The sequence below is a fragment of the Podarcis cretensis genome (genome assembly GCF_951804945.1).
Source record: "Podarcis cretensis genome assembly, chromosome: 12".
NCBI lineage: Eukaryota > Metazoa > Chordata > Lepidosauria > Squamata > Lacertidae > Podarcis > Podarcis cretensis.
Genome location: NC_137181.1, coordinates 39,161,673 through 39,188,927, shown reverse-complemented (window position 1 = coordinate 39,188,927; position 27,255 = coordinate 39,161,673). Strand labels below are relative to the sequence as shown.

At 41.5% G+C, this 27,255-nt stretch overlaps 1 protein-coding gene across 4 annotated transcripts in view; it reads left to right on the top strand.

Moving 5' to 3' along the window:
• Window positions 1–21,250, top strand: part of RFTN1 (raftlin, lipid raft linker 1) — a 105,350-nt gene extending 84,100 nt beyond the window's left edge. For all 4 annotated transcript variants that reach the window (XM_079948009.1, XM_079948008.1, XM_079948011.1 and 1 more), the window contains exons 7-10: window positions 2,470–2,585; window positions 15,695–15,798; window positions 17,442–17,523; window positions 19,325–21,250. In XM_079948009.1, coding sequence (XP_079804135.1) covers window positions 2,470–2,585; window positions 15,695–15,798; window positions 17,442–17,523; window positions 19,325–19,786 — 764 coding nt within the window. In that variant the 3' untranslated portion in view covers window positions 19,787–21,250. The remainder of the gene's footprint in view (window positions 1–2,469; window positions 2,586–15,694; window positions 15,799–17,441; window positions 17,524–19,324) is intronic.
• The last annotated feature ends 6,005 nt before the right edge of the window (window positions 21,251–27,255 follow it).

Here is a 27,255-nt window from a genome sequence, read left to right as displayed (position 1 = left end):
TTTGCAAACTAGACAGAATTATATTATCACAGAATAACAACACCTTCAACCTGTTACCAAATTGTTCCTCAAATGTGTGTGTATGCTTTCTCTTTTCTGTTTCATTTTTTTTCTTTCTGGGGAGGAAGGGAAAGGGGAGGGATAGGGGAGGGATAGTATAGTTATGACACCGTGACTGAACAATGTGATTTTTAATAAATATAAAAATCACAAATTAATTATTAGCTGAATCCTACTGGACATTTTGCCACTTAATGTTAAGTAATACCATCATGAAGTGAAATGACTAGTATTGAGTATAGAAACTTGAGCAAGTAGCTTGGGGGGGGGGTTAAGATAAGGAGGAACTTTGCACGGGGTTAAGTTCCTATATCTTCCATTTAAGAAATGTGTGTCCTGCATATATAAACTCTTGTGCATGACAACAGTCATGCACCTATTTTGTCACATGTTTGGGTTCCTGGAACCCGTTGCTAACAGATGACAAAGACATGTGCATTATCAGTGTAGGAAACGTTAGTGGGAAACAGCCCATATATGTTGGTGAGCATCAGCCAGGGGCAAAGGTGGAGGGCACATTTCTTTGTTGTACCTGTGGCAGTGATTTTTTTCACAGCAATAACAATAACGTAAAGGTTAGGCTTTGTGCATGACGCTTAATAGTTCAAAGACAACAAACAACACAGGGAGACATTGCTTCCCACTAGTATAGCTGTCACAATAGAATAAGAAATCTTTTCCCATAGTCATCTTGTAAATCATGTGCAGGAACATTAAAATGACATTTTGCCCAGCAGAACATCATCAAATATTTATATACCCAAGTGAAAATAGCCTTTTGAGCACAGTGGGAGAGCATCTTACCTTAATAAAAAATGCAGTGATAATGGAACCTTTTCCCATGAAGGAGGGTGGATTAACCTTTTCCATGAGCTTAGCGAAGGTAAAAGGTGAAAAATTATAACGAAGCTTGGGCAGAATAGAAGCAGGTTTTAGTCTTAATGGAATGGAAGGCTATGCTGAGCTGGTTATTAGTACAAATGAGCCATCACTTTATCATTTAGTTTTTGAAATTAATTGTGTTGATGTAATGTGCTGGAATCCACTGGATTAATTATGTGCTAAGTGAAAACAAGTTAACTGCTCAAAAAAGGGGCCTTTCTGGAGAGGAGAGGGGTTAAATAGATGTGATAGTTAATGTGAGACTGATACTGCAAAAAGCCCTTGTAAGAGCTTCAGTATTTTTTTGGATGACTGCTACTAAAGCAAGTATGCTTCTACTCAAAAGCAGGCTATTGCATGGGGTTTCTTATAATAAATTGAGTTACTTTGGCATTCCCAAAAGGGAATGCTAGGATTTGTGCATGAGCAGGTATTCTACAGTAAAATCCATTAAATTGTTTATTAATGCCAGGTTAACTATGGACACTTGCAGTTTTTCAAACACTTCTGCAGTGATTTGAAGAGCCATCCTTTTTTTCCACCATTCATGTCCTAGTATGTGGAGAGTTTTTTCTTGTGTCTTTATATGGCATTGTATATGTATGGCATACTAGAGATTTTTTTAAGTGTGGGGGCAAAACACCCCAAATTCAGGGTCACCATCACCATTTAATGTTATGAGGGTTTGTGCAGTCATCAAAAATGTTTAAGGAAGGCAAGAGTAATCGGGAAATCTTGACTCGAAAGGTTCACTGTATGAGAAAACATTTGTTGCTACAGAGCTGTCCTCCTAAAAACCTCATCCAAACTAGCAGTGCCCAATATACCAATTACCTGACAAATGATTCGGGATAGTGGAAAATTCTGACCGCAACTCTTTGTTCCCTAAACAGAAAAGGGATGCATCAAATATTCTGACCATTCCTAAAACAAAGGCTGCATTGAAAGCTGCAGCTCAGTTGCATCTATGATTGTTGACTTCCAAAGAAAATGCCCAGTGCAGATGTTACTGCAGACTTGCAGTTTCCAGGGAAAAGAGGAAGCACAATTCATAGGTAGAGGAACAGAATCCAGTTCTGGGGAAGTTGTAAGGCATGCTTGATATCCCTACAATCCCATCTCTTGCCATGGCCATGCCTCTTGGCTAGGTCAGTGCCTTAGATACTAGTCAAGGAGAAGGGAAGAAATGCCTCAAGCTCCAGAAGTGTCCACCACCAAGCTTGCATGTGCATGTATCTTTTTATGTGTAAATAGCCAATAAAAATAAGTGCAATTCTGTTTTATAATGGTTGCTAGCAGCACAGCACCGCATACAAAGGATTCATTTGTACACCTACTATTAGTCTCATTCATTTTAATATAGTTGGACCATGCTGGGGTCTTTCTCTCCCTGTGTTTTGCAAATAACATGCTGGGAAGAAATTAGGATTGTGATAATGAACACACACACACACACACACACACTTTAAAATTGTTCATAGGATACCCTAACTGTGTAGCTTATAGAAACGATTTGTTTCTGCACAGATTCTTTCCAGGGGATGACAGATGGCGTGTTCATCTTTGAAGATATTTCTGTGGAAGACAACAAGAGTATACAAGGCTATGATGCTATTGTTGTAGAACAATGGACTGTTCTGGAAGTAAGTGTGTTGTTTTGCTTTTGTTTGTTTCCTAATATCTTGAATCACAACCTAATGAGAAACTAATAGGTTTTTTTTTAAAAAAAATCTTGCTTGCTGCGTCTATTAGCGATAACTTATTTAGCAATTTTCAGTATCCAAGATTTTTTACAATCTTTTAAAATTTATTCTCTCAGCAATCCCAGTGGACTACCCAAAGGAGTATTAGGGAAAACAGTGAAAGGTCTAGTTGTTATATTAATTTGTTACCCAGTTAGTTTTTTCATGTCTTATTAAAAAGAGGTTTCACATTGCACTGATAAAACTAACTACTGTTGGGATATTTGAGCAGCTTCAAACATTTCATTTTCCTACATATATGCTGAACAATGTATGAAAGGTGCTTTCATCCTGTCCCCACCCTTGCTGCAGCTTTCTCAAAACAGTAGCTAAGAAGGAGCTTTAGAGAGGGATAGATTTTTTTGTTTTGTTTCCTTCCCCCCTACCATAAGGTTACCAAATTTTTTTCAATGAATCCAGGGACACTTTTCAACTTCAATGGATTTTACATGGGCACTGATTTGTAATTCCGGGGACTGTCCTCGGGAAATGGGGACATCTGATAACCTTACTCTGCCATCAGTACATACAGAGAAAAAAACACTGGTTCCACCCTGCAAAGGTAGGAAAAATGTAATACATAAAGCAGGGCTCTGAATCATTTTTAAATGAGGGTCTTTGTGGTGCCAGTCAAGTCTCCTTTGTTTATTGCAAGGCTTTTGGAATCATCGAAATAGAATGCATGTAGTTACAAAGAATGTCACAAATGTGCTTTGCAGGTCATTTGGCTCTTGCTATGTGTTTAATCAACTTAGCGTTTAAGTGCATGGTTAACATCAAGCATGCAGCTCCTAAAAAAGAAAAAAAAACTTTAATATTACATCTGCTTATCCCTGCTTAACTCCAGAGCTAGCAGTCCTAGCAAATTTACACACATTTATACCAAATTATTTCAGTCTGTTTTTAAATCATTATTATTAATAGCAGTATATTAAAAACATTTATACCTGCTTTTCTGTGTGTTTCAAGATAACTCATGAAAGCTTAAAAACAATTTTGAAATAGAAGTATTCACACGACACCTTTAAAGCACATTTGAAACACATTGTTTCTCTCAATAATTCTGGGCACTGTGGTTTATCCCTCACATAGTTACAATTCCTAGCAACCCTTAACAAACTACAGTGCCCAGAATTGAGGGAAAGAACGTGCTTTGAAGTTTAGAGTGTACACAACCTAAGAAACAGCCAAAGCTGGACAGCAGAGTAATTAAAAGCTAAGTTTTAGTTGTTCATGCAAAGATGCATCAGAAAGTAGACACATGGGTCTCTTTGGAGAGGTCATTCTACAGTCTAGTACAGCCTTTCTCAACCTTGGGTCCCTATATGTTATTGGACTACAACTCCCATCATCCCTAGCTACCAGTGGTCGGGGGTGATGGGAGTTGTAGTCTTAAGTACACATAGGGAGTTGAGAAAGGCTGTTCTAGTAACTGCAGCTAAAAAGGTTGCAGCTAAAATGTTGCCATCTGCCATTTTTCAGATGATAAGGGTATAATCAACAGGGGCTCAGTTGTTGAATGAAGCTCCCAAGTACCGGTAGGTTCATGAAAAGAGGTATTCTAGTCCCAGACTATATAAGGTTTTAAAGGTAAGACCAGCATTTTTAATTGTGCCCAGGAACAAATTGGCAGCCAGTGCAGCTGAGAGTATTATATAAGGCATTCTGGGGGTTTATAAGCAAATATAGTATACATACAGAAGCTCAGACTGGAAGCTGTTTTCTATATAGTCATGTTATGGAGTGTTTCACCTGTTTACTTTCTGCATGTCAGGCTGCTGTTAAAGATGCAGCAGTGGTAGAAAAAAAGTGGGTAGGGAATCCTAAGACTGAAATCCAATATATATATATATATTTTCTTGGGATCAAATCCTACCGCATTCAACAGAACTCACTTCCAAGTAAGCATGCATTAGATTGGGTTACATAGTCCCATGCATCTTACTCAGAAGTGAATCCCACTGTGTTCAAGTTGAGTTTCCATTATGTGAGTGTGTACATGGTTGCAGCCTTTTAGTGCCCCATTACCATTAGTTCTGCCTATTGCAACTTCCTGGATCTGCCTACATTTAGATACTCTGCCTCCCTGCTCCCCACCTAATGGGTACCAGCTGCCATGTGGTAATGCTGAATCCTGAAGCATTTCTGAGCTACGTACTAGAAAAAGATCAGAATCACTAGACCATGCTTCTTCCTAGCCCTGTGTTTGAATTACATTGTAAATAGCCTGATTGCCTTACCTTTTGAGACAGACCCCTTAGCTTCTTTGCAGAAGGATACCAGTCTCACCCTCGAAGGATCAAGAACACAAGTGGATAGTCTCACTTCTTCAAGAATCCTGTCTTTAAGTTGCACAAGTTTTTCATAAAAAGTAGGAGTAGTGGCTGTGTTCATAATGTCTTCTCTAACTGTGGAGTCAGAACTGACACAAGTACCTTTATCTACAAAGTGTACCATAAACTGGTCACAGCAAACTGCTGTGAGTGTCACTATCCCCAGGAGGACTAAAATATAGAGGTCCACCACTTAGAACAGTCCACCTTAACAAAACTGGACACAATAGTGCTGGTGAAGTAGAATGTTTAGGGTGCCATCACAAATTGGTTTCTGAAATTAGTTCTAGGCCATGTTTAGTAAGTTTTGATATAAGTTTTCTTTCAGTGCTCTAGATATTTCCTTCAACTCCTCAGTAAACAAAGTTGAATGGGTTCTCTCCAGAAGAAGGTGGGGATCTAGGAATGATTGCATTAACTATGCAGGGTGTCTCCTGGTTCCGGAACCTGACTCGTGTGTTGTCAGAAAGCCACTTCCGAGCTGGAGAGGAGGTGGGGTTACGGGCTTCTTGCCCCTCCCCACGTGCGTGGGGGCTGGCTCACAGCCCCTGCAATACTGGGGGAATCCTCGGACGCGTCATTTCCCTGGCCAGCCAATCGGCTGGTCCGGGAGGTGTGGCTCGCCCTATTTAGGGCTGGCTCGGCTGAGGATTTCCCTCTTTCCACACTCCAGCTGCTCAGGTTTCCCACCCCTCCCACCCGTTAGGTTTGGCTCTCTGACATTGCTATGGAGTTTGGTTGGTCGCCATCAAGGGGCCTGGTAGGAATTTTTTCCACTTGGCAAATTGGCACCAGCCATTTGGTTTTTCGCCTACCTTATAGCAAATCGTCACAACTCCCTTGGCATTGGTGGTTAGGCATTGGTAGGGGTATTGTTATGCAGATGAAAGGGGGGGAGGAAGCGCCATCACCTTCCCCCAAATCGAAGGGTCATCCGGTAAAGGATTCTGGGGGGTGTTGCCCTGTCCTAAGCCTATGGAGGTGTGGGCCTAAGGCACGCCCCTGAGCGGTGACCCCGGGGGAGCTCCTAGTTGATGTGCATCAGCAGGACTCCCCCTACTGGTGGTTAACCCTTGCCGGTCTTCAAGCAAGCAGGCTGAAGCCGATTAGTTGATAGGACCAATGTCTAAGCCAATACCGCTCAATTCCTGTAATCAATAAAGTTGTAGCCTAATTTTACCCATTAACCTAAAATTCTGGTGTCTTGTGTCTTTATTTCCGAAGGGAACTCGCCATGCAACTACCAGTCCTATTAGCAGAAACATCCTACATGAGGCATCAGAAAACCAATTGGGTCCATCAGCTTCCAAGGGTAGATCATTCTACTCAGTGCCCCACCCATACAAAATTATAGGACATAAGAATAAATCATTATTTTACCTTTTCAGTTTGACATATATAGGATCTTATGTCTAGACCCAGACCTGCTTAGCATAAGCAAGCTGGGTGCATTGTGTTCCTTCAGACTAAACCGTACATCTGCATAGGCTGCACAGTAGAGCTTTCGCTAAATGTGAAATTATTTTCCGTAAGCTTCCTTTCCCTTCCTCTTGGGCATGAAACACCTAAGTGCCCCTTAGGATTCTCCCAAATAATGTTTGTGTGTGTGTGTGTGTGTGTGTGTGTGTGTGTCCTGCCGTAAGAGTGCACTTAGCAGTGTAAGTTCAGTTGTGTTTTCGTTCACAACTTCATTTAACTGTGTTTGTGTGCATTATATCAAATTTGAGCAGGAATCGGCATCTCCTTATGGACGAAAAGCACGGCGTGCTTAATTTCTAACAACAGAGGAGCCTCCCAAGTGTAAGCAAGGGGAACATGTTCAACACTGATGCGCTCGGTATGTGTGTAAAATGTCACTGAGTAGAGAATGTAAAGCTTCCAGCTGTCACAGTATGTAGTCCTTGCCAAGTAACAGACAGGACGCAGTAGTGCTGTTATTTAACTCTTAAAATTTAGAACAAACTGTGGCATTCTTGCTTTTTTTAGCAGGGGCCTCTTAATGATTACATGCCTTAAGCTGCCCTCTTACTTCTACCCTATAAATGTTGGGCTGCATTAATTCCACTAGACTTTGTGTGATCTAGCATTGAAACCTCTTTGATTTTAATTCAAGGAAGGTCCCTTGTTAACCAGAGCCTACACAACCTTTCTTTGCTTCCCCACATCTTGCCTGTCGTCATGTTTTTGCACCAAATAAAAGAAGATAATTCTTTTGCAAGCTGATTCTTTTGCAAGTTCTGCAAAATAATTCCCTGGCTGCACGATGTTGGTGAAACTTCGTTTCTTGAGTGAAGGTTTTCTCTGAAAATACTTCCTGTGACTTAAGAGAATTTAGGTGGTGGTGACAGTTGTCTCTCTCTAGCTCTTCTGGAGACATTGGAGTGCCTTTTTTGTGGTTGCTGCTGCTGTGCATTTTCAGCATTTTGACACGAAGTATGAATACACAGTTTCAATCTGTTGAGATGGCAGATTGCCTAGTGGAAATGATTCCACCGTGTAGCCATGTTTTTGCTGCATTCATAAAGCAGAGCTCTTTACTGATGAGGGGTTTGGGGTTTGTGAGGTGGGTGAGCAGGAGCAACGTAAATACGATGATCTGCTGTTCTTTCTGGAAGTGTCGTATGAAGAGCCAGCTCTGATTTGGCCTTCATTCTCGATCTGTTAAATGTGTGGTGAGTTTGGGCTTGAGCAACACAGTTTGATGCCTGCTGCTGAACAAACTACGCATGCCTAAAGCAACAGGGGGCCAAAAGTGATGAGCGTGAAATTCAGCCCTTTGAAAGGTCCTGGATGCTGTTTGAAGGTGACCTAGAAAGAAGGTGGGAGAAGATTTTGGTAGGTGCCCTTTGGGCTTCTCTTTCTATATGGATGAGAAAGGAGTTGTTGAGCAATGTGTATTTGGGCTTTTTTCCTTTAAAAGGCTTTTTTGATGTGTGTGTGTTTCTGTTTAGCTTAGAAATATTCAGAATGCCAAGGATCAGGTTTTGCAGAAACCGTTCTTAGATGTATCAGCGTAGCTTGGCAGCAGTTTCGGTTCTTAATGTTTAAAAGTGCTGCACTTTGAACATAGGGATCATTTCTTACACAATTTTTGTATGGTGTTAGTACTAAGTAAGGGGTATGAAAGTAAACAGACATCTGAATAAAAAGAACTTCCCTTTTCAAGCTGTTTTCGCCATTGTTTATCTCTGAGCTTATCATACATTTTAGAGGCTCTTTCCTTCAACTATACAATCTTGCAGGAAGTGCAGAGATAGTGGAACTTGGGTTTTCAAAATAAAATGCTAAGTAAAACAGAATGTTGTGAACACTGGCCCAACTGAACGCAAAAGTGCATTATAATTTGAATGTCTGAAGTACATAAACGTGCAAATTTTATTATTACCAAACATGGTTAAAGGTAAAGGTAAAGGTACCCCTGCCCGTACGGGCCAGTCTTGACAGACTCTGGGGTTGTGCGCCCATCTCACTTAAGAGGCCAGGGGCCAGCGCTGTCCGGAGACACTTCCGGGTCACGTGGCCAGCGTGACATCGCTGCTCTGGCGAGCCAGAGCCGCACACGGAAACGCCGTTTACCTTCCTGCCGGTAAGCGGTCCCTATTTATCTACTTGCACCCGGAGGTGCTTTCGAACTGCTAGGTTGGCAGGCGCTGGGACCGAGCAGCGGGAGCGCACCCCGCCGCAGGGATTCGAACCGCCGACCTTTCGATCGGCAAGTCCTAGGCGCTGAGGCTTTAACCCACAGCGCCACCACAAATTCAGGCACACTCCAGTTTAATATTCCTGTAACTGCTTGATAAGACGTTTGTGTGTGTGTGTGTGTGTGTGTGTGTGTGTGTGAATCCATGTAAGAAGAGTGTTGGGATGAAATAGCAAATGTGTGTGTTGTGAAACTGGGACTTGCCCTCTACTTAATTCATAAAGCAAATAACACCAAGCCAGCTTTGTCCTTCAGCAGAATACACTTAAGATACAGTGTACAAAGCAAACATAATGGCAAGATTTTTCTGAATAGGCTGGATTTTGGGCCCTTGGAAGTAGCCTAGCTAAAATGCATGGTTTTGTGTATAGCTTTTTACCTCCAAATTCATTAATAACTGCAATCTAAATGACTGAGAGATGTTATTTTTCTACAGTCTAATGTTCTTCACACCCTAATCTCCAAGCAGGGAGAGATCTCAAGAATCTGAGCATACACCTTAGGTTTGGTTCTGTTGGAATGAAAGTTCCCGGGGGGGGGGCGGAACTGGTGAGCTTTTCTCTAGTGTAAGGTTTGTTTACACACTCTGTAGCATAAGCAAGCAGGACCCAAAATGCATGAGGAATCAGATGCCACATTTTGAAGTAGGTGAAGTATTCCACCTCCCCACCAGAACCATCACCAGTAAGATAATTGAATCCAGAGGCTAAAATTAACTGACTTAAGCCCTGGCTCCCTATGGTCCTTCTCCCACTCAGGGTCCTCATTTTGTCTTAATAGAACGCTGTGAATGAGGTGTTGTAGCAACGTAGACCCATTTGATTGGGGGCAGTGTGGTGTGGTGCAAAGGATAGGTCACAGTAGCATATCTGTGATTCTGTCTCCCTTTCCAAGTACTCCATCTGGCACACTGCCAATATTAAAAGTATTATCTGTTTGATGCTGGAGACAGGGTGCTTGTTCCATTGGTATACCCACCCATCTCACCAGTTTTCTGCTCCACTCACCCCAAGCAGGACTTGTAGCACAATCCTGTAGATGTCTACTCAGAAGGCTATTCCAGTAAGCTCAATAGGACTTACTCCCTTGTTAGTGTGCTCGCAGCCTTACAGATTCTTGTTGTGGAAAAGTTGAGATTGATAAAAGAAGCTCCACCCAATGAAGAACTGACCTTTTCATTTCAGGAAATGCCTTGAGCATCCAGTGCATCTGTTGTGCTGAGCATTCCCTAACATCATAAAGAACAGGGGGAAACTGAGTCAGAACCTCTTTTCTTTTCAGCTTTTCGGGGAGAGATGTTTAGCGAAGTCCATAGGCCCCACTGCCTGTATTAGTTTGTGGTTTGTGCCTTTCTTTGTGGTTTCAAAGATGGAAGTTACCAGGCACTTATCAGGGCTGCTTATGTCATATGCTGTCATAGCCTTCCTCCGACATGGTGGTGTCCTCTAGAAGTTTTGGACTACAATTTAATCAGTTGCAGCCAGTTTAGCTAATGGTAAAGGATGATGGGAGTCATAGTCCAGAATGTCTGGGGAGCATCATGCTACAGAATTGCTATCTTTCTTCAACAAACAAGTGGTTGAGGTGGATTGATGGCCAGTTACACAGCTTCAAATTCTAAAATTATAACTTCAATCCACCGATTGGGCATGGGGAATTAATTGCTGCAAATGAGCTCCCCCCTGTGTTATATGGCTTCTGGATCTTGTTATTTTGTTTATTTCTCAATTTTGTTTTGTTTTTATATCTGCAGCAGGAGGAAAAAGATAAAATTGCTAATGCAGGTTGTTTTCCTTTCTAGTGACTTGGCCTAGATATTTCCCCCCTCTTATTTCTCAAATTGCAGAGCTTTCTAGTTTTTCCTAATGAGCTAGACTATTGCTGAGTGAGAGAAGAAGAAAAAAACCTACAAAATCATAAGTAAAATTGAATTCTTTTTATCTGCTGCAAGACAGGAAAACAGCCATCTCAACATGCTCTGGTTTTTGACACTCAAGGTGTGATCAGAGATTACTTATCAACTGCAGGAGAATGGGGAATGAGAGAATGAGTTCATTAAATTTTTGCTCGCTTGCTCTCTCACAGAAGGAAACGTCTCTCAGTTTGATTTGTAGATCAGCCCACACTATCTCCCCCCCCTCAACTCCCTGCGACTATGCTTTTTTAAAAAGAAAAAATCTTTTGTCTCGAGGTTTTGACCATTTCTTGTTATGTTGAGCTTAGAAAATAAATCATACGTTGTTGCTATAGATTCACCTTATGTGTTGATTGGGTTACAACTTAACATTTCTGCCGTCTCCAATGATAAGTATGAAATGTCATTTTAAATGCTTGGGTTGTTAGTGCCCTTTAATCACTTCCTCTAATAGCAAACGCAGGTGGTGAGCACAGACAGAAATGGAGCCAAAATGGAGGAGCCACCAAAAAACAAGAAGACATGCACTGAAGTTTTCAGAAGAACAAATATACTTTAAAAGAAAACAATGGAAACTGGGCATACTAAGAAGCCATATAATGTTTACTGTCAATTGGATTTATTATTATTATTATTATTAATAATAATAATATACTGCCCTTCATTCGTAAATCTCAGGGTGGTTCACAACATAAAATAAAAATAAAAATAAAAAGAGAGAATTTGGGGGTAAGAGGAGGAAGGGAGTGGAATCTTTCACTTAAGCTTCTACAACTTACGACATCTTGAAGGAATCATAAGTGGAAGTCCTCCTTCCAGGGCCGAAGGATACACCCTAGCATTTTATTTTAGGTCCTACGTGCATGGTAGAGTTTGGAATTTTATGCAAGGGCGGGGGAATGCTGCCACCTAAACTGTCACGTTGTCACCTTTCAGATTTCAGTACAATGCGCAGTGAATCATCGTAGCAGCAAGTCACACATATTTTGCTGAGTTACCAGAGGCAGTGCATTCTACATGCTGCTTCTGCCCTCTTCATTTGTCATTCTAGTTACTCTGAGGATCGTTGCTGGCGGCATTTGATCAAACTTCCATTTTTATTTCCCCTGAAATAAATGTGAAAGACATACATGCAACTTTTACAGGTCGTTTCCTTGACGTAAGGCACTTAGGCATGTGGCAGGGTTGTGCAGAAGACTCAAGAAAACCGCATGTAGTTACTTTTGTGAGAGGCTCCCATGTGCGGCTTCTTCATGACATGTACACTGCAACTTACACACAGCTTTCTCTACTTTCCTTACCTGGAGCTACCGTATTGACCCAAATATAAGCAGCACCCAACTATAAGCCACACCTTTAAAATTCAAGGGGGGGGAGGAGGAAAAAATGCAATACCCGAATACAAGCCGCTCCCTTAAAATTCTGCAGGCACTCACACCCATTCCATTTTACCGTATATCCGTTTCAGCAGTGATTTCGTAAAAGCCAATTCTTGTAAGATTGCGAATTTAAGCCGCAGTTTAACTTTCCATGGTTGGAATTTGGGCAGAAAGTGAGGCTTATATTCAGGCCAATACGGTACTTTCTGTAAGGATAAATGCTTAATGGCGCTGCCCTTGGGTTGGACGCAATTCAGTCTTTCCCCTTTCACATTTACATTGTCACTGGACAGAACTGGTTGACCTGTTCAGACTTGGGAAGGGAGCATGACTCTGCAGCAGAGAGCATGCTTTGCATTCAGATGACCGCAGGTTCAGTCCCTGAGAGCTTCATTTAAAATGATCAGACAGCAGGTGATGTGAAAGATCCTCTGCTTGAGATCCTGGGGTACTGCTGCCAGTCAGTGTAGATAACAATGAATTTGATGGACAGATAGGTATACGGACAACTTTTCATGTTCCTAAGTAATGCACTTTCCTGTGTTCGGCTATTGGGTGATATGTTAGTCTATTTGATGCAGCCCTGACACCACCCCACAGCACCTCTAGGCAGCTGATGGGGTCTATTATTTCAGCAGGTTCCACTGCAGACAGCTGCCTTTTTGGCTCCTGAAGACACCTGTGGTTTTTCTTCTCTGTGCCCCATAAGTTGAGCTGCCTTCTGAGGCATTGTGAGTGATATAATATGGCTGCCATCAGCCTCTGGCCCAGCTAGGCATCCTCAGTGGCCTTGCTGTGGAGTAAGCCCCCAAAGGCCCTTAGGGGAGCCAGACTCACCAGATGGCACCAAGCTCCAGGAGTAAGGGGTCCTCAGCAATTTGGCACTGAAGCTAAGAGAGGCTGACGATTCCCAAGGGTTGTGGAAGGTACTTAATCTGAACCAAATGAAAATATACTTCCTTGCGTGTAACAGGATCCAATTTACAGGGCAGGCTGGGCAACTTGACAATTGTAATGGCAGTAACACTTTGTAGTAAAATGTGGAGAGAAGCAGCACTTGGCTGTCTAGAAATCTGCTCACTGCTCTTTTAAACTGACCTTTGCCTTCATTTTCGAGCTGATAGATGCTCAAAGAACTTTCAGCTCAGCGCTTGGCTTTTTTCCCTTCCTAAATTTGTGCGAAGGTCTAAGACGGCATCTGCTTGAAGAGAGTGCTGGTTTGACAAGTGAGACCAGTTTGGATTTTACAGCCTTGTGTCACTGAAAAAAAAAAGTCTGTGGCAGGAAAAAACATGCAGCACTGAAATGATTCAGCTTCTGCAGATGCCAAGAGGATGCCCCAATTTGCCAGAATGGCTTAGTCTCAGGCTTTGACATCTTGTTGCGTGCCGTGACAGAAATGGGTGGTGCTCCCTTGTAACTAGGACCCTTGGGCTTTGGGCTATTTGAAAAACTTATCAAGAGGAAAGAAATCTGTTTGGCAGCAAGATACTACGGGGTCTTGATATAGGAGGCAGTGTTATCCTGTTGTGATTGTGATAGCTGTCAGAAGCATCCTGCTATGCTCTAGAGGAAATGGGTCATATTTATGCTGATACTGATCGTCCCTCACCAACCCCATTTTTCTTCATAGACCTGCCTGTAAATGGTGGTCCTGCCAGCTGCTTCTGAGGAGAGTCTTGTATTACATCTTAATGGAAAGCCAAACAGATCTGTATCCAGTGATCAGAGAGGTTCTGTGTATTTCTGGTCTTTAAATTGGACTCCTTAAGTTACTCCTTTTGAGCATCAATGTCTTTATAAACAACTTGGATGAAGGAATTGAGGGGATGCTCATCCAGTTTGCAGATGACACCAGATGGGTGGGGTAGCTAATGCCACAGTAGACGGAATTGGGATTCAAGATCACCAAAACAGGTTGGAGAACTGGGCCCAAAGTAATGGAATGAATTCTAATAGAGACAAATGCCAGGTTTCAGGCAGGAAGAACCAGCAGCACCAGTATAAGAGGGGGGGGGGGCACTTGGCTTGCCAGCAGTACATGTGAAAGGGATCTAGGGATCTTAGTAGACCACAAAATGAACATGAGTCAACAGTGTGATGCAGGAGCAAAAAAAGCTAATGCAATTCTAGGCTGCAGAAGTTTCTGACAAGTTAAAGTTGTTCAGCAGTGGAACGTACTCACTCTCCTTCACTGGAGGTTTTTAAGCAGAGGTTGGGTAGCCACCTGTCATGCATGCTTGAGCTGAGATTCCTGCATTGCAGGGGGCTGGACTAGATGAGCCTCGGGATCCCTTTCAACTCTACAGTCCTGTGATTCTGTGATCAAGTGGACAAAGCAGGTAGTGATAGGCAAAATGAATTTTGGTTAAGGAGAGAGATCAAGAAGAGTGAAATTAAGGGAAGGGGTGCTTTTTTGGCATGGTGGGCTTCATTCCAAAACCATGGTAGCAAAGCAGAAGCGACAAGTAGCCTAGGACAAGCCACTGGTTCAAAATTTATCTCCCTATCTGTAAAATAGAAGTAATGGTGACCTACCTCAGGGGGTTGTTGCGTGGACTGTGACTGCCTCCAGATAGGTAGCTCCTAGCGCTATTGCTCTTCTGTTACAAGGTACAAGTAGAATTGCAGCTGACTTTTCACACTGTTGGGAATATTGTGCGTTTTCTGTGTTTACATCCCGCTATGTTCCATCCACAGCAGTGCAAATAACATTGCTTGGCATCAGTTTTTTAAATTTTTTAATTGATAATTAGCACTAAAATGCTTTTCCAGCTTTTTTTAAAAAATAAAATAAAAAAGACTGATATAGTGCTATAATACTGTAAGTGAACTGGAGCATATTTTATAAAGTGAAGATGAAAATTTGTTGATTAGTCCTCTCTCTGGAGTGGTCTGTCATAGCTGCCATTTTGTACTTCACTGCAGGGAATTATTTGATCTCGTATATTAGCTGAGACAATTGTCAGAGCCAGACTCTAAAGTGAAAGGTACCATTTTTATCTCACCCGTGCATTTGCTGATGAAACATAACAAACAGGCTGTGCTCTTGTGTCTGTGTGCCTGACAAAAGGAATAAAATGGATTGCGTCCATATTTTCATGCTGCTGGATGCAAATGACCTGTACTCATTACCACCATAATGTCATTTAACACACCATGAGATGCTCTGGAAATCAATGGAGCAGCTATTCTCTGGGCTCAACTGGTGTAAACTTAAGAGTTGCTCGCTTTATTTTAACAGAATTGCTCAGCAGCTCCACCTTGTATAGTTCAGAGCAGAATTAGCCCTGGTTAGCATAGCTGGATTTTTGTACTGCTTGAATACCCTTTTGTCTGGAAGGAGGTAATTGTTCTCTTTCAGCTAATATTGCAGGAGGCCATTCATCCAAGGGATCTCCAACAAAACAAAATGAATTAGTCCTGTTGATCTGATTCATCAGCTGCCACACGGAAGGTTTTGGAGCATGGAAAGAAATGTGTTTCTACTGTTTAAACAAAATTATTTAACCCTTCAGCAAGAACTGAAAAATGACCCTTCATTCCTTTTGTTTTTCAGTATTTATTTTTTCTCCTGTTTTGCTGAACTGGCAGAAATTATCCTCACTCGTAAATAAACAACCTTTATAAAATAGCCTTGCTTTTCACATTTAACTCTTAACAGCTTAATTTCTCTTCCCCAGGGGGCTCGAGTGCAGGCAGATTACGTTCCCCTGCTGAACTCTCTCGCCATATATGGCTGGCAGCTGACTTGTGTGCTTCCCACTCCAGTTGTAAAGACAAACAGGTATGGTGCAGAAAAAGCCTATGGGAGTCAGCCATAAAAGCCATCCTTGCTCATAGCATGGGGTCCCTATCCGTGTGCATTAAAGCAGCCCACAACTGTGAGAATCATGGTACGAGCATGAAATGCTTCAGTTCCTCTTCTTTGTTTGCCCAGCAGGGCGAGTAACGGGAGGCGTTTGGCAGGCTGTGCAGAATATCTGGGCTTCAGACGCAAGTCCCGTCTCAGATAATTGATGCTAACCAATGGTTTTAACTTTCCTTTCCTGCTGAAGGTGGGGGCTGAGCATTCCCTTTCACCTCTCAGATGCTGTTTCATCTCAGTGACCTGGTTCACCTGCCACTTTACAGCATAAGTTTAAATACCAATGTTTAAACAAACAAGTTTAAAGCCCACTTCATCAGTTGGAGGAAGTCTATTGGTTGGCAGATACATGCCTATTGTGGCAGTGGGGGAGTGTGAACAGTAGAGCCTAAAGGCCATGAAATGCAGAGACACCTGTTGGTCTGTCATGTACAGGTAGCAACCATTTTACATGTGTCTGATTGATGCCAACCACACACACAATCATTGCTGCAGATCTGGAAGTGGTCCAAATACAGCATGGGCTTATGCGCACTCCGCAGACACATGTGGGGCCAGAAATACAATCCCTGCACAAATGGGACGTTACCTGTACTTTATGCACATGACAAAGTAGACTCTAGTCCCTGAATGTTCAATAGTCTTTAAGGTGTCATGGGGCACTTCTTTTCTCATTAGTGCTTGATACAAGAGCACAGCTATCCATCTAGAATTCATTTAGGCTGTTCCCTCTTGGTACAGATTCACACAGATCCTAGTTTGTTCATGAATCATGCATTCCAGCTGCAAGCTATCCCATGTCTTGGCAAGGCCCATTGAATTTGCTTTGTCCGACAATAATAAAAATACACATTGGGCCATATATAAATAAAGACTCTATCTCCCATAGCTCTCCTTCATGCAGTAAATCACCTTGCGGTGGGAACAGATTTTCTTTTGTCAAATCCACCAATGTAAACATGCAGAAATAGCACATGAAACAGCCTTTCCTTGGCTGTCATCTTTGCTCTTCAGGCTTGTGTTTCTTCTCCTCCTTCCTTGGCCCACAAGGTCTCTTGGATCTGCTCATGGAGCCTTTAAGCTCAGTTGAATTAAGGGTCAATCTGTGTATTTAGTTTTATTTTAAGTTTTGTTGCACAGCTATGTAATATGTTAATCAGCAGTATAAGAGGCCTTGTAGTTTCTTTGCTAGGATCCATTACAGTTCAAAGACATCCCTCATGTGGACTGACTTTTCTGGAATGACTCATTTATTAAGGCTTGTACCTCAACTCCAGAACATTTTGGCAGACAAAGTGTATACTGTACCACTGTCGGAATGTATCACAACGCAATAGACATGAGTGAAAAAGAGGCTTCTGGAGAGCTGAATGTTTTAAGTGCCAATCCTAGCGTTTTACTCTGGCAAAGGAAACCGTGTTCGGGATCTTGTTAAACACTGATTTTAATGGATGGTTATGAGATGTTCGTTGAATTTTAAAGGACGCTCCGGATAAATGGAAGTCATTTGTAGGATTGTGTTTTTATATATATATATATATATATATATATCTTTAATATAGGGATGGGAATTTGGCTACTAAGCAGATCGTCTTTCTTCAGAGACCCCTCCTGCCCCAGAAAACCAAGAAGAAACAGTCTAAGGTATATGGCCTTGAATTGCTCTGTGTGTTTGCTTTGGCAAAGCTGTCATAGTCTAATTGATTTTCCACATCAGTAGAAACAGCTTGTTTAACACTGCTGTGGTTTAAAAGATTTGCGGAACACTTTTGAACTATGTCTTGAGTGGTTAAACTAAAGAAAAAATAAGTGAGAGGTCCCATCCTCCTTTCTCCCATTACAGCAAGAGAGCTGGATTCTGTGTGGTATATGAGATTCTCCACCCCCAGCTTTAGATTTTCCACATAACTCTTGAATTTCCACATAACTCTTGAGTAGCTCAATTGCTGTCCACTCACACTTTAGAATATATACTTAGGTGTAGTGTAGGACTACAAGCTAACAAACTTTTCCATTTGTGACTTTTAACCTTCAGAAAAGAACCAAAGCACACCGGGTTGATTTAGCATCCAGCTATACATAGTGCTGTTGTGTCGTTCTGTTCATTCTGGCCTCAGTAATGTTATTTTCTAATTATTAAATGTGCATGGTTTAACTATATCTTAAAAACAATCTTTTTAAAAAGTAACATATAGATAGGGAGATTATATATAGTTGCGCAGCTGCATGCACACACGGGTATCTTTCTGTAGCTTGAAGGTATTTTGGAGATAAACAGAAGGAAGCAATCTTGATGAAATTATAACAGTGCAATGGAAATATATAATCTGTGTGCTGGTTTAAGTCTGTGTCAGCATTTCTGTGTGATGAAATGAGAGATTATGAGATTGGGAATGAGGTGGACAGGCTGGCATGATGTTGGCCCAGGTTAGTTATCATAGCAATAAGCAGAAGTCTTAGCATACTTTCAGACATACTTTTCCATCTGTTTTTTTCTGTGTTTGGGTTTTAAAAACTAAACAAAATGAAAGCACATTTCCTATAGATGTGAAAACCCCCACCCCACCCCACCCCCTTCACACGCACATGGGTGAGCTGATCCACCCATGTGGATAAATTAATGCCTTATGCCAGCTATGGTAGAAGAGTGAAATAATAATAGCAATAGTGAAATAACCGTGTACCTACTGTCTCCAGTTGCTAGATGTGACATGCTCATGAGATACGTTAAGACAAGAGCACACTACGTCAGGGTACTTACTTGAGTGAACTTCATATTAAAATGGTTTCAAAGAGGGCTTGCATGCTGGTTTTTGAAAATAGTTTACATACCAAACTTTTCAAACACTTGTTTGCATAAGTCGCCAGGTTTCCTCTTACGAGCATATTTTCCCAAAAGCAATGCTGTCTTAATCAACATGGCTCTGTATGTGTGCCTTACCTGGGCTTGCTTTCAAAAATAATAATAATAATGTAACATCATACCTTGCACCTGTCTGAGTTTGGAGGGTAGGAGGCAGGAGGACAATACCTTGTGCTGCAACTGTTCATTCATTTACTGTGGGCAAGATGCACAAAACCGGGTGCGTAACAGCTCCCCATTGCCATATATAAAGGAAACATCCTACATATGCTGTCTGTGAACTTTCACTAGTTCATAGAAGAGATTGGGGAGGTTAACACATTTTTAAAATGCAGATCAAAATGTGCCGTTTAAGAAGATTGCTGTTTTCTAAGAGAAGCTTAGCATGCACCTACAGGAGAGCTAACAAGCCAAGCTATTTCACTTTCCTAAAAAGTGCTCCTGTTTAAAAATAGAAATCCACAACCTGTCTCGTCTCATCACACTTATTAAATTAACATTCAGCATTGAATTTAAACAGATTTCTGCTGGTGCCTCTCTCTCTTTTTTTAACATAACCTTTATCACTATATCTGTTTGCAGTTTCATTGGAGGTTCTCCAAAGAAGACAGACACCAGAAGCAAGCCAAGAAATCTCTGAAGGCAAAACTAAGTGCCAAAGAGCGGCACCAGACAGGAGAAATGCAAGAGTTAGAAGTTACGGAAAATGCAAGAAATTCAGAAACACAGTTCTGCACAACTGAAAGTGGCTTGCAGTTCCCAGTAATCTCAGATCAACAGCTGGCTGCTGTTGAAGACGGAGGAACCGAAACTCTTGGGCATGGAGATGGGCCTCTCTACAACAATGAAGTGTTTGCAGAAAAGTGGAATGCAGGTCATAATGCTGAACAAGATGGAGGAGGCTTGTGTTTGGAGCAGACAGGCATGCATGAAAACTGTGAGGGCCAAATATTTCAAGACCATTGCACTGCAACTGACACTGATTGGAGCTCTGGAGCAGAAGCAACAGAAACCAGTTTCAATGCCGGGTGTCAGTTCGACTGAGAGAGGCAATTATTTGCCAAAGTAAGAAACACACTTGATTTCACATTGCTGGTTTTCTACAGGTACACAGTGGAAATGTTAGTCCTATTGCATTTTCAACTTGGCAATGTATGCAAGCCTGTTCAGGCTTTTTCTGCCACCCAGGGAAACCCATGGATATTGGAAACTGTGTTGAGCTGCTTTTTCAACCAAACAGAATCTGTCCTGTGCTTTATATGTTCATATTTTTAAACAAAGTATAATTGGTGTGCACCATATTTTTATTCTGTTTTGTGAAATGGGAGTTCAGGATATAAGAAGCTTTAAAGAAGTGGCTATAAATTGTATTTGTCTTAAACACAATTATTAGTATGCCTTTGGAACTACTAATATCTTGCAAAAAAAAATCTAAAGCAATAAAGTGTTTTTGTCTGGGAAACCACTAGTGGCAGAGAGAGAAAGGGAACGCAATGATTTTCTATATGCTTAAGAATTTCATTCATACTCCGTGTATCCGATTACCATTTAATCAAGATTATGTTCCAGATTTTTAGGTTGCTAATCAACTTGTCACATAAAACAGATCATAAAACAAAATGCATGTAAAGGACAACCTGGTTAACTTGTGTATATTTCATAAAACAGAGGACCCGGGGCATTTATCACCTACTTGTATTGGAAGCAGGTGAGTCCTTACTGAGAATTTTCCTCAAGAAAATAATCTGCTAGCAAACATAGAAGCCACTATGGTCTTGAAATGCACAAAGTAATACACCATTTTCTCAGCTGACAACCAGGGATGGGGAAGGAATTTATTTGGTCCACTTTTCACAGCAGACGGGCCTAATAAAACAGTCCCAAATCTACTTGCTGATTGGAATGCAACTCAGCCTGATTTTCTGTTTCTCCAGATTTTGTGATGCAGTTTTAGTCTGCAAAAGGTGCACACAGAAACACATGTTTTAGAAATTAATACATTGCATAGTGAATGGCCTATTTCACGTAGTAACGTGCACATGGTCGAAATGCAGACTTCCCATGTATTGTTTTTTAAAAATCTGCATAAAACCTATTATTGAGCATCAGAGAGACTGAAACAGGTAGGAATTTGCTGTTCAGCCCATCCCTACTGATACTACAAGATGTAAAATCACTGATTTTTCTCATATTTTTCAGGCATATTAATCTTTACAATAAAACTTGTGTTATTGGAATTTTTAAATGCTCTTGAATATATATTAATTCTCAGTCACCTTTTATGTATACATTGTAGTTGCATTACCTAGCAACCCACCTGGGTTCACATTTGGGCAATGTTTAGAATCTGTAAAGTGTTTTGAAAATGCCTTCTGTCCTTTCACAAACTCAAACTCAAGTCTATAAACAATACAGCTGCTTTTCTTTACCAGCTGATTTATGTTTGATAGTTCCCATTAGTTTCTTTGTAAAGTATTTTGACTCAATAAAACATGGTCTCTAGGTACACATCATGCATACTTAAGCTATTTTTTAAACTGTCAGCTTCATCTGCAAGAAACTGCAATTTGCAGAACACTTTAAAACAAAGCTGTACCACTTCAAATGGCTGCATAAAAGATAATGGAAGGATAGTTTAAATCATTTCATTCCACACACACAAGGCAATTTAATCCCTCCCCCAAGTAATTGAAGAATGTTTACTTTGGCTTCAGCAACTTAGCCGAATATTAGAAAAACAGGACTGTAAATAACTTTAATTACTCTTGGAATTCTAGATAGGGGTATCTCACCCTGAAGCAACCATGAAATATCCGTGCCCCAATCTTACATTTAATTGCTGCTTAAATACAAATAACTTTGTGTCTACTTTTTTATAAGCCTGTGCCATAATCTGTAAATATATATACCAGTGACACTACAAAATTAGATACACTTAAAAGCTGTGAATCTTTTAATTCCTGCAGTAGTTTACTGTTCTTCATGATCTCTGTATAGAAGCACAGAGCCTTTGTTAAGACCCTTCTAGAATGCTAGTCTACAGATTTTGGTGGAAGGGTAGGTACCCTTTAGTCCCGTGAACACATCCTAAGGTGCAGAGCCCCTTCTTTGACCAACACAGTAGCAGCATCAAGGCCAACTTCCTCTTGCTAGTTCTTAATCTAAACAAGCTAGATCTACCCTGTTCAAAATCCCACCACCATCCCATTTACCTTTCTTTTGCTTCTTCTAGTTCTTTCATTTTGCATTTTTTGTTTGCTCGCAGTGGTTCTCGTGGTTGCCGCTGGGTGCCTGTAGCACAACCCCAAGAGACGTGACTGTTGTGTCTTTGGTTTAGGAGAGGAACATAAGGCTAAGAGCTGTGTTAACCGTCAAGTACTTACCAATGCTTTGGGCTGCAAACCCTTGCTAGCTCCAAATGGAGAGCATATCCCTATCAGCTCCTGTGGTCCATTAGTTGGATTATTGTAGCCTCAGCAATGCCATTGTCATTTGTATCTACTGACTTCGGTCCCACTCATTATTTACTCTTTCCTACAACTACTTTCTAGTCACTCTTTTTTCCTTCTGTTCTACATCAAACTGCTAGGTTGGCAGGAGCAGGGACAGAACAACCCACCAAGGGAATTCGAACTGCTGAACTTTTGATCGGCAAACCCAAGGCTTTGTGGTTTAGACCACAGCGCCACCTGCGTCCCAAGCTTATTCTTACTGCATCCTAAAAATCTGCCGCCTACACTCACCATTCCAGAAGACCTCCCAGTCCTGAGGGGCACAGGGAGCTACAGTGGGGAGAGGGCAGGAATGCTCTATTGACCAAAATTAGTTACACATACTACTGTGGATACAATTCCCAATAAAGTAACCATACTGGCCTCAGTCCAGTATATCTGAAGGAGCGTCTCCTCCCCCATCGGTCTGCCCGGACACTGAGGTCCAGCTCCGAGGGCCTTCTGGCGGTTCCCTCACTGCGAGAGGCCAAGTTGCAGGGAACCAGGCAGAGGGCCTTCTCGGTGGTGGCGCCCGCCCTGTGGAATGCCCTCCCATCGGATGTCAAGGCGATGGACAACTACCTGACATTCAGAAAACATCTGAAGGCAGCCCTATTCAGGGAAGTTTTTAATATGTGATATTTTAGTGTATTTTTCATCTCTGTTGGAAGCCGCCCAGAGTGGCTGGGGAAACCCAGCCAGATGGGCGGGGTACAAATAATAAATTATTATTATTATTATTATTATTATTATTATTATTATTATTATTAATAACCAGTGCAAATGTGTGTAGATAACACCAACCATTGCCTGCTTTCTCATGGGTGTTTTGAAAATTATATTTCCCTTTTAATCTTTATTAACTTAACTAGATAGAAACACTTCCTTTTAAAAAAATGCATTCTGTCCCCTCCAAATTATTCTGTCTACTCAAGACACACCGAAGCAGCCATTCTGCTTCAAAGACTACTGACATTTTCTGTCCCACGATCACTGCACTGGGACGTGTTTCCCGAACCACACCTCATTTTTTAACTGGCAAGGTATAAATTTAATTCTTGAATATTAACCATGGCAGTTGCAATAACAACTGACTGAATCAGACTTTCAGAAGTCTGTTTTCTTGAAGAGCAGTAATAGGCCAAATGTCTGTTTTAATATGATAGATGGAAATAGAGTGAGAAATACATCTATAGTAATACAGTGACAAATAAGTTGCATTTTACACTCACTAGAAGAGGACAACCAGCTGTCCTGGTTTAAAAACAAAAGTCCTATTAAAGATGACCATCTGAAACTCTTAAATCCTACGATAAATAATTGCAAATAACACTAAAAATGATACACTTAAACCTTTCATTGTGAAGCAGTGGGGTCACAATATTGTATGTATGTGTACACACACACCTACTGTCTAGATGGAAATTATTGCACAGGTGCATATGTGTGCCTGAATTTATGAAACTGATACATCACACAGAAAAGGGAAAGACCAGAAATGATGCAGACAGAACACAGAGCCAATATCATATCCTTAATTTTTATGAAGTCAGCCTGTGCTGGTAGCATCAGAGCCAGTGATATTTATGTGACTGCTGTTTCTTCTAAAGTAGGAACTACAAATGAAGACAATTACACAGAGTCTGATATGTTAGATTCCCACAATTGCCTGTGGGAGCGTGCGGCTCTGTTAAGAGAGCTCATGCTCCAGCCAATAGCATAATGATGCCGTTTGTATGAATCAGTATGCCTCTGCGACTGCTGCATATGCTGCCAGCATGATGTTCACAATCACATCTCTCAGTCTTTGACCCACCCAACCAAGCAAACTGGAGTAGCTGCCCTCCCAGCCCCCCATATGATGAAAACAGTTCATACAAATGGTACCTGCTCCATGCAGACCTGCCTAAGATAGTGTGCCTGTACTGATTGTGTCTCTCGAGTGGTGTAGAGAATCCACAGTGAGGTGCTCATGTAAGTTGCCTTAATTTCACATCATGTTGCTGTAGTTGCCAAGATACTGCTAGTGAAAATGGAAAAAGGTTCAACTTAGTAATTATATTATCTTTTGCTTCAGCTACCTGTATCTCTCCATTCATGGTGGATGTTGCCTTAGGTCAGCAGCTGCTATAATTGTCAAAGAGTCCTCATGGTACAGAAAATGGAAGCTATGTGTGCAGCTGTCCTTAAGTACCTTAAATAAAAAAAATATAGGTGGGACTTTTTAAGCCCAGTTCAGCTCCTTATTTATGAGGCCAGGGACAAGTGCAGTCCCCATTGCTCCTGGCTTTGATGCTTCTATCCTGCGCTGTTTGAACTACAATTCCCCATTGCATCTCCAAAAGGGATATGTAGTTTAATTACGGTTCACCAGCCTAGCTCTTAAACCATGCTTTGTTCTTGATTGGCAAGCCGACATTAAACCACAATGCAGGTACGACAGGTGGTTCAAGCTAACCAGGACTGAAGCACTAAAAGCAGCACATGAAGGGAGGTGGGAAGAGGGTGGGGATAGCTGAAAAGGTCCCACTACTGATGGCGTTTATGCTATGTTACTGAGTACAGGCTCCACTCCTTTATGCCCTTAGGGATATAGGAAGTTGCCGTATATGGAGTTAGAACTGGCATGCTATTATCTACCCAAAAGGAGTAGAGCTCAGAGAGCGAGATTCCAATTTTCTTAATCCTAGCTGAGGTCTGAGTCTTTAACCTCCGCGATGCAACTTATGTTCTCGACCAGCGAGCAATGGATTCCTTATCTCCCATCTGCTCCTACTTGTAAAATGCACGTGGCTTCTGCATTCCAAGGTAAAAATAAAGAATGTCTTGGGAGAAACATTAAGATTTTGCAAGCACCACTCAGCCTGCTATCAGCAGATAGGCATGCACTGTCCGCCCTAATTCCCCAGCTGCAAAAGTAGTGTGAAGTCTTAAAGAGAATTGAGGGAGAAGCAGAATGAGGGTGTGTGCAAGCACACAGCACCACCAGATGCTGCCCTTTAAAACAGCTCTTATGCTAAACAGGCCACATTAGTTTTCAGGAGCTTAAAATGGATTTTGGGGTTTCAATGAAGGCTGCTTCACAGTAGCAGGGCACAATCACTCCATTCCCAAGTCAGTGTTTGCCATCAGTGGAAAATACTGCTCTTGCTTTTGAACTATCGATGCATTTTGCTATTACGTAGATGAAGCTCATGTTTGGTAAACCCCAGCTCAAGTCAAGTCAGGGTGACTGTTGCTCTCTCACAAGTGATATGCTTTTACATGCATCAGATTCTCTTGTAGGATAAATGAACAGTCACGGTACTAGTTTGTATGAATAATCTTGCATCCTCTCCAATCAAGGAAGTTTCACATCAAATGAATTATATAGCAGCCTGCAGTTGTTTAAAAAATGCTTACCCTATTAGACCATTAAGAAGCATAAGAAATCCCTAGAGATTCATAAGTACAGCATCAATGGAAAATATCTACCGTAGTTAGTGAGGAGCCCAGAGAACACAAGTCAGTGCTGCAATTGCATAGGGATCTTGTTTTTCTTTCGGAGAAAATATTCCAGATGAAATAGGGTTGTTAACACCTTATTTGAAATGCTTGTGTTGTTTAAGTTTATACTTACTATAGCAGGCTTGAAATTCGCAAGAGAAGACACCCTTTCTGCAATTAATAGTCCTTGAATCCTGCGCCTGTTCCTAGGGTCATCTTGCCGACACATTTTAGAGACTCCTAGGTGTGTGTGACATCCTCAATTAAAGCGACAAGCCATTATTCCTGTAGTAGTCAGTCCATATAAGGACTGACAGAAGTAGGGGCATGGTGGAGGAGGGGAGAAATTGGCCGTAAAAAGCGTGGCGTCTTTTGGATATGTATTCGTTGACATTTTGGAAGGAAGCAGGGCTGTGTAGGAACCCACTGCTTCACCATTGTTCTACTGTAGCCCAAATGGGTCAGCCATCATGTTCCACCTTTCTTTCAGCTGTTTAAAATCACAGGTAAGAGAGTTGTATTAAGAGGTGGCTACAGAACATTGGTTTATAGTTCCACTTTAGGCTTGACACTGCTACTGTCATAGATAATCTCCTTTCTCAGGAAGATTAATTCCCTCTGGCTCAGAGAATTTAAAAAGATTGGAATTGGCATTTCAAAGAAAAAGGCATCCTCAATATTTATACGAGTTGACAAGAGCTCCACTCCCTGCATGCTCTTGCACAGAGCCAAGCAATTTCCTCCTCTCTCCCCTTTTCAAATAGGGGTACTGACATGTCACACTGGCTCATTGGAAATCAAGGAGAGCTAATGCTATCAGAATAAATTCTCTTTCCACAGCCTAGCAGTGGAGAGCAAGTACTGCCATTTAAATCTGCCAGCAGCTAAGGAACGGTGCAATGTATAAGTAAAAAAAAAGGGGGGCGGGGAGGAGGGAACTGAAAATTTACTTCGGAATTCCATCTTTCATATTGCAGTGTGCTTTTTAGATCCAAAGGAGGTAGGAACTTCTGGAACATGGAGGTCATGAGTTTGCCCAATGTTTTTAAACTGGTTCTTGCTGAGTGGTTTGAGCAGACTTTTTTTTTTTAACAACACCCTCAAGTTTGATTTAAACAGAAAAAAATTCTTAAATTGCATGCTATAAATTAGTCATCAGCACTGTCTGGCATACAAACGGCCTGTTACTAGAAACTAACCCAACTTGAAGTGCCTGGAATAATTGCCATCAGCCCCATTAAGTTTCCATTCTGGCTGGTGAACTCTAGAGAATTGAAACAACCACAATACTCAAAAGAATTTGGCACAATGTAAGGCCTCCTTCCCATGAGTTCCTGCAAGTTGATCAGACTGACTGGTCAACATTAAAGAATGGGACATGTCTCTAGATATTACGCAAAGCGTCCAGACAAGGCTTGCATGCAGCTAATGTGTAGATTCCTTTTTTGTTTGGGGCAGAAGGTTCTGATCAGACATCCATCGCTACAGAACAACTCCTTGGCTATGTTCGCAGTGCTGGACATGTTACACAAAACA